This window comes from Apiospora marii, assembly GCF_038362585.1.
Source record: "Apiospora marii strain CBS 49790 chromosome Unknown utg000001l_segment0_segment0, whole genome shotgun sequence".
NCBI classification, from domain to species: Eukaryota; Fungi; Ascomycota; class Sordariomycetes; order Amphisphaeriales; family Apiosporaceae; genus Apiospora; species Apiospora marii.
The window spans coordinates 3,080,735-3,093,069 of NW_027117372.1; the positions used below are offsets into that span (position 1 = coordinate 3,080,735).

A 12,335-nucleotide genomic window follows, 5' to 3' on the forward strand; every position below is an offset into this window, starting at 1 on the left:
AGCCATTTCAAATGGTACGGCACGAGCGTGGCTATGAGAAGGGATATTACAGGAAATGTTTTGGGGAAGAGGAAACTTGGGCCGATCACTGCACGATGGGACGCAATATTATAGTAGGCCTTGTCCACCCAGAGCCCGTGAGGGCTCCCACCGGTGGGCCAGACTGCCGTCCTTGTGTCCCATCCGGATCGCTTGTTCGTGATGGCGCTGGCGATGTGATGGGGCTGGAATCACCACGGTACAGCACAGGTACGCGAGGTACGCTGGAAAGGAAGGCTACGTATGTACACACCTGGCCAGGGGCCGCGGAATCTCAGCGGGCTGCAACTGGCGGGAGCGATAGACGACAGCACTTGCACTTGCACTTGCAATTGCACAACGGGTAGGGCCGTTTCAAGACCGGAAGGTGGCCTGGCTCCCTGGCTCCCCTCCTATCCTCGCGCGGAGGCGGCTGGGGTGGCGTCGGTGTTTAGGCGAGGAGAAGCGGCAGGGGGGATGCGCCAAGTATTGAGTAAGAATAGCAACGGTCGCAGGCCCGATTGGTAAAAGACCCGGTTCGTTTCGATTCAAGTCGGGACATTGGCGAGCCGCGTCAATCCTGTCGCACGGTGACACAATCGGCAGCAAGATAGACAGACGATCGGCTCTTGGCGCCGTCGGAGTCGACTAGGTAAATTAAGCGCACGCCCAGCAGAACCCCAGGTTCTTAAACAGCGCCAAGCCCCCGACTGTCTCAGCCTCCGACTGGGTTGACGAGTGCAGCCACCAAGCCAGAACAAGAACTTTCGATTTTCTTGCTGCTCGAGCATGGTATGATGTGACTGATGTGACTGACGATGGCCATAATGATGATGATGATGATGATGATAATGTGGATGTGCAACCCTTCCTTTGCCCCTGCCCCAGAAACACAAAGCTTCGCAAGCTTCTTACTGCTTGGTCATAGTGGAAACGCGGGATCCGCCCCTCCCATCACCGTCGTAACCCGCGCGGGCTTCATTTACCACTCACTTGCTACGTACGTGTGTGTATGGTGACCGTCGGTCGCCCTCTGATATGTGGTGCCAGAGTGCAGAGTGCAGAGTGCAAAGTGCCGGACCACGCAGCCACGGGTGTGCAGTACAGTGCTGCACGGGTCAGCGTCGCCTACATGGGTAGTTGCTAGGTAGGTAGGTAGTTGGTAGCACCGGCGAAGAGACGGGCTAGACGGTTGACGGGCGGCACTCGCGACCCTGTTTCGGAATTTAGGGCAGAGCAGATGCAATGCATAAATCCTTACTTCACTTAAGCTCATGGGCCACTCTCCTCGTCTCCCGCTGGGCAGAACTCTGGGGCTCTCGGGGCCTGACCTCCCCTGCCAAGTGGGGAAGGTTAGTTTCATGCTCTCAAATACTCGTCAATCGTCCCCAGCGGCAGCCGTTAAGGTTGCCCAGAGCTTGGAGCCCAGAGCCAGGCCAGAAGAGGCTATGGTCACGCGAGCAGCTACTACCACCACAGGTTGCATGCTGCATGCTGTGCGTGTACCTATGATAGCAAAGCTCCCCAACTTCTACCTCGACCAGCCCGGCAGACCCATTCTCTATGATACTTGGCGCTTTTCATCCTGGACAACCCGGCCAAGCATAGCTCCCCGTGCAGGGGTATTATTGGGATCATGGCCGCCATCATCATATCGGCTGCGCTTGCCCGGTACACGCATAAGATTCGTCTAGTTTATCAGATCATCTGAAGCTTTCACTTGGCTTCCGCGACAAGCAAGATTTTCAAGTGACAGAATACGCAGGAAAAGGGGGTTCAGTCCTGAAGCCGTGTTTCCACCAAACTCAGACCATGTAGATGTACATCGCTTGCCGCCCCAGAAGTCCGCCAGCCAGTCCCAACACTGACACTCGAGGTTTGCGACGCGCATCGCTGCACCGTGGCTGGAGCTGGCCGGCCGCATCATCCACCGGCTTTGTTGGCCTTGTGCCCAGAGGCATTGGCAGAGAGGTCGAAAGAAACGATCCGTGGAGACGACCGCTCCAGAGGTTCCTCTGCATACAATGGCACTTATGTCGATCCGTAACAAGCATTCGATTGCTTCATCGCCGTAGCTTCCAGGAGCCTCAAACGGACCGTACTCTTGGCGAGCCAAGTCCACCGCGCATCGTCCTTCCCTCTACTACACAGCCCTGGCACCCACTTCGGTTCGAATAACCTCAGCGCAATGTCCATGTGCCCAGCTCATCACAGAGCCGTAGTATAATAGAGCTTGAGCATCGCCTTCTTGTTTTCTCCCGGGTCTTGGTATTACCTGTCCATCATAATATATAGAAGGAGTGGTGTGTTTGCTCTTCTTTTTTCCCCCCTTATCTATTCCCTTCTCTTCTCCAGGACTTGACGTCCTTTTTTTACCCATCCGTTTCGTTTCATTCTTCCCTTTTTCTCCTTCTCATCTTCTTCTTGCCCTTCTATTCCTTCTACTAGCCGCCGGACGGTTCTTTCCTTGTCCGATCCCTCCCCCCCTGTCCGTTTCGGGCAGACCTGGGCATTTATTTACACCGCCTGTGCGAATCAAAACCGGAAGACACACTAGTAAAGATGGCCGAAGCTATGGCGGACGCGAAGCCCCAGTGTGGCAGTGATGAGGAGTCCGGAGAATACGACCTCCCCCTGCACGTCGTGGCTCTCTGTGAGTATTGTGCCCATCCCGTCGCGTGGAAGGCTAAAGCTAACGTATCTTGCAGTTCTGGTGTTGGCCTTTTCGATCTTCGGTAAGATGACCCCAAGGGTTGATCTTTTTCCCCTTTGTATTCGTACTGACATGTGCCACCTAGGTGCTGGCTTCCCCGTTGCATGCAAAAAGCTCCCATGGCTCAAGGTACCCGAGAAGATCTTCTTCTTCTGCAAACACTTCGGCACAGGCGTCCTGATCGCGACGGCCTTTGTGCATCTTCTCCCAACCGCCTTCGGCAGTCTCACAGACCCATGCCTCCCCGACCTGTTCATTAAAGACTACCCGCCGATGCCCGGTGTTATCATGATGGGCTCCATGTTCTGCCTCTTCGTCGTTGAGATGTGGTTGAACGCCAAGATGGGTGGACACTCTCATGGAGGCGCCAAGGGCTTTGAGACTCAACCTTCGGCAGCCGCCATGAACCAGATGGCCGGCATGGCAGGAGCAGGAGCAGGAGCAGGAGCAGGAGCAGGAGCAGGAGCACCTCCCCGGCCTCCTCGATACGACCGCAACAGCTTCAGCAGCGACGAGGATGTCTCCTTCGAGAAGCGTGTGGCCCAGAAGATGTACGAGGAGAACGCCAGGGTCAACGGACCGAACTCGGAGCTGGACCTCACCCCGAACTCGGAGATGCCGCCCTGGTTTGTCGTCTTCTACGAGCAGTACGTTCGCCAGCGCCTGGAGATGATGAACATGATCAAGCAATCCGGCATTCCTTACCGCGAGGAGAAACAGATGCCTGTTGTTACCGAGAGCTCCTTTGACGTCGAGGGCCAGGACGTCGACCCCTTGGTTTACAAGAAGATGTCCATGAACATCACGCTGCTCGAAGGCGGTATCTTGTTCCACTCGGTATTCGTCGGCATGACCATTTCCATCACCATCGAGGGGTTCATCATCCTCTTGGTCGCCATCCTGTTCCATCAGATGTTCGAAGGCCTCGGTCTTGGTTCCCGTATCGCTGCGGTACCCTATCCCAAGGGAAGCCTGCGACCGTGGCTACTTGTGGTTGCTTTCGGAACGACTGCCCCCATTGGACAAGCTATTGGCCTGGCCACCCGCGGCTCCTATGACCCCAACAGCGCCTTCGGTCTCATCATCGTCGGCGTGTTCAATGCCATGTAAGTGAAAAGGAAATCTTGGCCGGCACCGATCCCAGGGCAACCCCTCCTGCCTCCCGCCTCATTACTGACAGTTGTCCAGCTCCTCGGGCCTGCTCATCTACGCTGCACTGGTAGACTTACTCGCCGAGGACTTCTTGTCCGAAGAGGCTGAGAATCTCACTAAGAAGGAGAAGACTCAGGCATTCTGCTGCGTCTTGCTTGGAGGTCAGTCAACTTGGCCCATATACAATCGATATCAAGCGAGCCCTCTAACTAACGTCCCGTATAGCTGCTGGCATGTCCGTCGTTGGTGCCTTTGCCTAAGAAGCCAGGGCCTCATCAGCGCCATCTCCCTCTCGAGATTGCTTCCCACCCATCGAAACTCGAGCAGCCACAGACTTCTCGGTGTGTACGATGGCGCCTCGAGGCTGCGGCTCTAACTGAGCGTCCCGCTCGCTACACAGCACTTCGTTGTCACGTTTGCGAGATCTCGTGCCTGTCGCAGGATGCCACCACCAAACCGGCCGCTGTCGAGACAGCGACGACGAACACGACCAGAGAGAGAGGGGTATCTAGCCCAATTTAAGCGGTGGAGGAGTTCTTGGCACCCGGGCGCGAGGTCAAATACAGTCTCTACAGATACTCCCAATGATACTCAAGTGCCACCAGTCATCGGGGTTTCCCTCTATTGGACCCGCATGGGTGAGGCCTTGACATCTTATCTATATCCATTACCACGCCTACGAGCGGAATCAGAAGGCATTGTATACTAGTGCGAATATTAGCCGCAGCCCTGGTTCATCCTGTACTTATAGAGAAGCCGGCATTTCGAGACATAGAGCGCAGTCGAAATACATACAAAAAAGAGACACAAGGAACAACAAAACAAATAAAAAAATGTTAAGAAATAAAGATAGAAAAGAAAAGTAAGACGGGCCAAATAACGCAAAGCAGCCAAGCTAAGACGAGGAGCACAGGCTGATGATGATTGACATGACAAATGAAACCGACGGTCCAGATGCCTCACGTGAAACATGAAATCATCCGGCTTGGCGGGGCATGTTGTCGGTAATGTTTGGCTGCTGCGGTCAAAGCAACGAGGGCAGGGGTCCTGCCTAGTCAATGCAGGTTCAGCCCTATAAGATCTACATACGTACATACATGTCCAGAATGGAATCAGCAGGGGTCCAGCAGTTTGCAGTCCAGCAGGGGTCCGTCCATCTGTCCCATTGGCCCAGCCTTAGTTTCAAAAACCAGGGCAAAGTGCTCCTGGTAGCAGCATCCCAACTGCCGACCGGCCAGCGCCTTGCCCTGCCGATTTGGACAGCGTCAGCCGAAGAAGAAAATGGGCGGAATGGAGGCAGGAGGAAGAGGCAAGAGACCGGTAGCATGTCGGTGCCAAGCCGTTTCAGACCGCTCTGGGATCACGTACGTAATCCATCATGAGGCGTGTTTCTTTTTATAACTAAGCCAAGCCGTCTAACGGTGCTTCCGGTCTCTGATCAGTGCTGGGTTTATGCGAGTCCCGTCTCCCCTCTCCATCACCTTGTCACCAGCCTTCTCGTAGGGGCACTGGCTCAAGCTTGCCGCTTCGGTTGGCTCTTAGTGACAGCCTGATGCTTGCTTGATATGCGCACAACAGCAATTACCAAGTGGGAGGATTGCAGGCGTTTGGATACAGGAGCCTGGACCACCGGGATTGTCGCTGGTCAAAGCTTGCCCGGGTTCTGTTATGATTAACGCACACTTTGAAGCAAGCATTTCTTGGCCCGACAGGAACTACGGAGCTGGTTCGGGCTGCTTTGAGTAGCCTGGGAAGCGAACCCTATACCTATCCATCCATTTTTCTAAAGTCAATGTTGGTTGTATTCCAATCTTCATGTTCACATATATACTATCTGCACTGTGTAATACGGTTATGTGCTCCAGTGGTATCTCGTATCTTTGCATAGAAAACAAATCGTGGGCAGCATCCATGCAGGACGATAAACAGTCCTCGGCACAATGGGTTCTGGGCCATGGCATGAACAACATAGCCCCCCTATCACTGCAGTATGGCCTTCACCGCGCCTAACCTTGTACAGCCAAAAATCAAATTCGAGTCCCCGTGTGGATTGATCAGAAGGCCTTACCCTAGAACCGAATGTCAGTGGTCAGAGCTGCTCATGCTGGCTTGGATGAATTGCACATACCTTGTAGTCCTTGGGCGCTAAGATGACGTTGTAGTTCAGCTCAATCTCGGCCTTGTCATCTCCCTTCAGGGGCGTGAAATCGACCACCAAGTCATCCTTCACGGCGAATACGGTGTCGGTTGCCAACCATTGGTCGTCCTTGGGGTATAGCTGGGTTGTGCAGCCCTTGTACTCAGGGTGAGTGACCTGCAGATTCGTCAGCTACGATGCACACGGGCCGTAATAGGCTTATCTGCCGACTTACCATGATATGGATGTGGGCTGGGCGCATTGGATGGCGGTCCATCATCTGCAGCAGAGTGTACGAGGGGCCGTCGGTGGGCAGAGAGTAGGCGGTCGGGTGATAGCAGTAAAACCAGTACTTGCCGTTCTCGTCGGCCTTGAATTTGCCGCGCAGGTTATTGGGGGTCTGGTTGTCGGGGTCCTGGAAATCGTACTTTCCGTTGGAGGAAGCTTGCCAGATGTCAAACACGGCGCCTGGAATGGGCTTACCGGTTACTAAGTCGCTAATGACACCATGCATCAAGCACACCCTCCCGTTGGGGGCGGGGTTCTGAATGATGGAGCCGCCGTTCTCACGGAAAGGGGCGTTGGGCGACCAGAAGGGACCAAGAATAGCAGACGAGGTGGGATCCACGTCGCCTTCGGCAACAATCTTATGCGCAATCTCGTCGACAAGGCTAACATGTGGTCAGCTGGACTGTCCCAAGAGCGGAGGGGTGCAAAGTCAACTCACGTCTCGAGACCGAGGATATCCGAGACACGGTGGGACTCGTTTCTCGTCTTTCCCGATGCTTCGTAGATGGCACCGACGGCATTGACAAATTGAACACCGGCCATCCACTCGTCGATGGACAACTCGACCTCACGGGCGAAATCATGAATGTGACGGATCAGGGCGCCAAGGACCACACGGTTCCTCTCGGTCGTCTTGGGGCCCATGGTGTCGAGGACATGCTGAGTAAAGGTGGGATCGAACCTGTTAGGGTTGGGCTTCTGGGCCGCATTGGACAGGCCGGTAGCAGCGTCGGGAGACATGATGGCAGTTGTAGGCCGGTCTTGTGTCTGGGGGAGTAGGGGAAGCAGGGGGATGAGGAGGAGAGGGAGGCAGGATGAAGAGGCTTGGGAGATGGTTGAGGGAGGAAACCGAGGAGCCAGGCGGCGGCTTTATACGAGGAAGGAAGTAGTCCAGGTATCCATCCCAACCCAAAGAGCATCCATTGATCGGGCTTTCTGTCACCCGAGGGGCTTTGAATGACTGGAGGATGATATGGCAGGAGGTTCCGAAAGCAGACCCCGCCACCACATCACGGTGGGCCGGGCTGATATCGCGGCAGGCCAAGTTGCTTGGTAGTTGGGAACCGAAGCATGGCTCGGGGAAACCATGGACGCCCAGCTTCTAGAAGCTAGCGTTTGCATCTCCCAGATGGTGCAAATGCTGGGTTGGATGCCCGGGTCAATTATTGCCCTGAATTGGGGATACTGCAGCCAAGAAGGAGGGGGGAGCCAGCCAGGGGAGCCCAGTCCTGACTTGGTTGTAGGGGACCATGTGGCTGGCAGAAACTATGGTTACATGTATGTCGCCAAGATATGTTTTGCGGGGGTAAATATTATAAAATAATTGGAGAGATGTGATAATACCTAGTCACCAATTGACCAATACACGCAGCTGGTACGTGCCAAGTGCCCAAGCCGATTTCAAGCCCATGAGAAGAAAAAGAACATTAGAAGCAGAGGAGGGGAGGCACAGGCATGACTCGTTTGCTCTTCACGTGTTCTGAGCGATTATTCCCCTTTCCCAGACCAGCTCTGCTTTCTCTTCGTCCCTCACCTGTGCACCATGAAGCACTGCGATATGAATTGGCGCGGGGGCGGCAGTAAGTAGCAGCTGGTGGGGGGGGGGAGAAGCGATTACCCGGCAATTCGTGGATGGCAACTCAGATCCCATCCCGCTCTACATGTGGCTGGCCAATAATACCGAACCGAATGACCATTTACCGCAACGGCCTGCCGATGCCCACAGTAACAGTGACTAACTTGGAAAGAGCCAATGAGGGGGAGGGGTAGACCCAGCTTTCATGCCTGTTCGTCCTGAGCCCGCAGCCCGGCGACAATGCGGAGATAGCAACAAACTTCTCTCTGCCCATATACCTCAACCGCCTCCCGGTCTTCACTGCTGACCATGACGAAGTGTCAGGCGCGCTCCGGCTCAGGAAACCAACCCAGGCCCAGCCCTTGATGCTCCCGTTCAGTGCCGCCTCGCTCCTAAGACGACGACGACTACCAGTGGCCTCGGCAGTGCTCCAGCAACCCGCCAGAATGCCCATCCACCATTTGATGGTTGGCACGTGGACGCCGCCTGGCGCCATCTTCACCATCGCCTTCGACGACGAGAAGCTGACATGCGAGCTGGTCAAGCGAACAGAGATACCCAATGACGAGCCCATATCGTGGATGGCCTTCGATGTGAGCTCCCCAGTTCCTGTGGCGATCACGTGTGTGTAGCTGGCTGGCTGACCACCACACGCGCAGCACCGAAAGCAGAACATCTACGGGGCCGCCATGAAGAAATGGTCCAGTTTTGCCGTCAGGAGCCCGACCGAGATAAGGCACAAAGCCTCGCGCCCGATGCTCCACGACCGTACGCCCCCCTTTGCAGCCCAGCCCGTGCAGCTGTGTGGTCATTGTACCCAGGGGCCTGACTGACGTGCCTCTCCAGCCCATGCCGCTTCGACAGAAACCAACACCCGCGCTATATTCCTGCTCGCCGCCAAGAAGCCGCCCTATGCCGTTTACTGCAACCCCTTCTACAAGCACGCCGGGCACGGCTCCGTCTTCGCCACCGACCCGAGCGGCGCCCTGGGCGAGAACGTGCAGAACTACGAGTACCAGCCCGATACGGGCATTCACGGCATGGTATTTGACCCGACCGAGACCTGGCTGTACTCGGCCGATCTCAAGGCCAACAAGCTGTGGGTCCACCGGAAGGACGGTGGCGACAACGGCAACGGCCAGCTGTCGCTCGTGGGGTCGGTCGCCGCGCCCGCGCCCGGGGACCACCCGCGCTGGGTGGCTATGCACCCGTCGGGCCAGTACCTGTACGCGCTCATGGAGGCGGGCAACCGCCTGTGCGAGTACGTCATCGACCCCGACACGCACATGCCCGTCTACACACACCACGCCTACCCGCTAATTCCGCCCGGCATCCCCGATCACGACACCATGTACCGCAGCGACGTGTGCGCACTTTCGCACTCTGGCCGCTACCTGTTCGCCACGTCACGGGCCAACAGTTTCGACCTGCAGGGTTACATTGCCGCTTTTCGGCTGCGCGACTGCGGCTCCATCGAGAAGCAGATCTGCCTCAACCCAACCCCGACGAGCGGGGGACACAGCAACGCCGTCTCGCCGTGTGATTGGAGTGATGAGTGGCTTGCCATTACGGACGACCAGGAGGGCTGGCTAGAAATCTACCGGTGGAAGAACGAATTTCTCAGCCGCGTGGCAAGGGTAAGAGTCCCCGAACCTGGATTTGGTATGAATGCCATCTGGTATGACTAGAGGGACGTGTGGAAAATTCCGGGGGGGGGGGGACGGAAGTACTTTAGGTGCACTCGGCATGTACTCCGTACATGCTGCATACCTAGCGTCACTTGGATACTCTCTCCACGAAATACTCTTCATTTACCCGTCCAACATATGCAATAACTTGGTGAACAGTATGTATTAGTTGCCTTGGCTATGAAGGGCCTTGCGGTGCGACTTCAATGACGGAGCATTAATGTTCTAAAATACAAGTACAAAAGCAGTAATGTCTACAATGGGTATGGGATGCTATTTTCCACCCTTCTTCTTCTTCTTCTTGTTCTTTTTCTTCCCATCGCCCCCCGACGGACGAGAGGGCTCAGCACCTGAAGCACCGTCGACGTGTGTTCCACTGCCTGCCGAACCCTCGCCGTCCTCCTCTGAGGCTTGGGACCTGTTGTGACTGGGGCTTTCCACAACAAGTATCTCAGCCTCGTCGCCCGAGGCCGTAGCCTCCAGAACGACCTTTCGGATACCACCGGCTTCTACAACGTTTTCGGTGATGCTACCGCTGCGCACATTGCCCCGCCGAAGCGCCCGCCTGTCTGGCAACAATGACCCAATGCTACTACTACCGGACGCAGTTGTTGGCGAGCTGTCGTCGTCCTTCTGAGAGTCCTTCGTTTGCGTACCACCCTCTGTTGGTTCAGTCGGGCCTTGATCGGCCACAATCGTCGGCCCCCCCAGTTTTAAAGATGGTGCTGGGGACGTACCATACGTGTGCTGCAATGCTTGCACACCGTCCTTGACAGTAATGACAGGCTTCAGCAGGCTTGTACGCTCGTTTGTACCATCGCCGTTGGAAATGAGATGGTCGGAGGCATGTTCTGTTGCAACCGAGCCGGTTCGCGTCTGCCCACCAGTTCCAGGCTTGATCTTGACAGCAGACACCTTGGTAGACCTTGGGTTTGATGCTGGGTTAGAAGGACCAAGATGCTTGAAATGGTCTCTCATCTCTTCAAAGTTGGCCTTGATTGGGACAGTGGTTCGAGCAATGTGGCCATCATGACCAGCAGAGCTTCTGCGCATCAGCAAGGTCGTCTTGGGACTACTCGACAGTACCGCCGCGTCGTTCTTTCCACCAAATGATGTTCGCTTGTTCGGAGGCGGTCGATGGTTGTCATCCTCCAGATCAATCAAGTTGCCATCCTTAACTCCAACATCCTTGTTCAGAAGATCCTTCCGTTGGACGCGAGCTTTGGGGGCAGGGTGCGTCCGACGGATGGCTCTGTGGACGTCGACGTAGACATCTGACTCATCAATGATTTCCCTACAACTCATTATTAGTATTAACCAGCTGATGTAATGGAGTGAATGCTCAATACTCACTCTCCAATCAATTCCTCGATGACATCTTCCAAGGTAACAACCCCGAGAGCACCATGGTCCTCACCCGGGTACTCGGATATCAAAACCATGTGTGATTTCCCTTCCTGAAAGAAGTTGATGATGTCAAGGCAGCTGGTCTCTGGGCGAGTTTCCGGGAGTGTAGCGAGTGCAAAGTCTCTCACACGTTTGCCGTCTTCTGGGTCGTAAGTAATAAGGATCTTGACCAGCAGCATCCCAACAAAGTTGTTTGGGTTTCCGGTCTGGTGGATAGGAATCCGGGAATAACCGGCGTCCAGGATCTGATCGATGGTCTTCTCATCCAGCACGGTGTCTTCGGACATGGTGTAGACATCCTCCATAGGGGTCATGACTTCTTCCACGGGCTTGCGCTTGAGGTCCAATACGGCGCTGATGATGGTGACTTCATCCTGGTTCAGACGTTCGCTAACATCGCCCAAAGACTTATGCAGGGTAACCAATGTTTTGAGGCCGCTCTTTTTGTATACAGTGCCGTGGTCCTCTCCAAGGAGCCAGTCGAGGAGCTTAGCGGTAGGCCACGCGACCGGTGCCATTGTATACATAAGCGCCAGGACAGGCCCGGACATGTATCCACCAATCTGTAGACCATAGCGGACGCAGACTGACTGCGGAAGGATCTCACCAAATATCACAATCAGCACAGTGCTGCCAATGACGGCCGCGACGCCTCCACCGAAGCACCTATCGAGCACAACCGGAAGGGTTTCGTTCACAATGACGTTGGATAAAAGCAGCGTCACAAGGACCCAATGCTTCCCTTTGTTCAAGAGATCGTGAACACGCTTCGCGTTCTTACGCTGAGGCTCTTCGGGATCTCTGGATATGACCTGTAGATAAATGCCGTCCTGGCCCATCAGGGCTATTGTGAGGCCGGCAAAGGCGCCTCCCAGCAACACCAGCACCATGGATATAGCAAAAAGAACCCATAATGCTCCACCCTCCGCCTCGGGCTCTTCGTCGTGAAGGTCTCGGACTCGGATGTTGTGTGTTGGGGCCGCGGTCACCGCCGAGATGGACAGCACAGCGACCTTGGCAGCGCCAAGGAAGGCTGGACGAATGATGCGGCGGACATTGGCGCTGTCGTGCATTTGGCGCATGATTGGAGGTTTCGACGGTAGCGGCAGGGAAATCGTCACGTTTTCCTTTCTCGAATCGTAGGCTGCGATGGGCTGTTGCTCGTCCTGCTTATAGGCCGCAACGCAAGGGCCGATTCGTCTCGGAAAACGTTGTCCGTTTGCGCAGGGACCCCCAACTAGAAGCTTAAGAAATCTGATGACCGTTAGATCCGGCAGGCTGCCTGAACAAAGCCAAGCTGTCAAGCAGCAGCAACCATGCCTGGCAAGACCGGATTGTGTGCCTGTGATATGGTTT

General features: G+C 55.3%; 4 protein-coding genes across 4 annotated transcripts; 2 read left to right on the forward strand and 2 right to left on the reverse strand.

Moving 5' to 3' along the window:
* Positions 1 to 2,580: 2,580 nt before the first annotated feature.
* On the forward strand, positions 2,581 to 4,143 carry PG985_000999 (ZIP Zinc transporter; the record flags this gene model as incomplete). The annotated part of the gene is made up of 5 exons (XM_066820768.1): positions 2,581 to 2,671; positions 2,727 to 2,753; positions 2,817 to 3,837; positions 3,920 to 4,044; positions 4,109 to 4,143. 5 exons carry the CDS (start codon positions 2,581 to 2,583, stop codon positions 4,141 to 4,143), a joined length of 1,299 nt encoding a protein of 432 aa, XP_066691647.1.
* Positions 4,144 to 5,937: 1,794 nt separating this feature from the next.
* PG985_001000 (Intradiol ring-cleavage dioxygenase) lies at positions 5,938 to 7,049 on the reverse strand (the record flags this gene model as incomplete). Its single annotated transcript, XM_066820769.1, has 4 exons — positions 5,938 to 5,952; positions 6,012 to 6,197; positions 6,256 to 6,691; positions 6,748 to 7,049. The coding sequence occupies 4 exons, from the start codon at positions 7,047 to 7,049 to the stop codon at positions 5,938 to 5,940; spliced, it is 939 nt and encodes a 312-aa protein (XP_066691648.1).
* A 1,281-nt stretch (positions 7,050 to 8,330) lies between these two features.
* On the forward strand, positions 8,331 to 9,572 carry PG985_001001 (uncharacterized protein; the record flags this gene model as incomplete). Its single annotated transcript, XM_066820770.1, has 3 exons — positions 8,331 to 8,477; positions 8,544 to 8,652; positions 8,731 to 9,572. 3 exons carry the CDS (start codon positions 8,331 to 8,333, stop codon positions 9,570 to 9,572), a joined length of 1,098 nt encoding a protein of 365 aa, XP_066691649.1.
* A 273-nt stretch (positions 9,573 to 9,845) lies between these two features.
* PG985_001002 (uncharacterized protein) lies at positions 9,846 to 12,061 on the reverse strand (the record flags this gene model as incomplete). The annotated part of the gene is made up of 2 exons (XM_066820771.1): positions 9,846 to 10,866; positions 10,926 to 12,061. 2 exons carry the CDS (start codon positions 12,059 to 12,061, stop codon positions 9,846 to 9,848), a joined length of 2,157 nt encoding a protein of 718 aa, XP_066691650.1.
* Between the last annotated feature and the right edge of the window lie 274 nt (positions 12,062 to 12,335).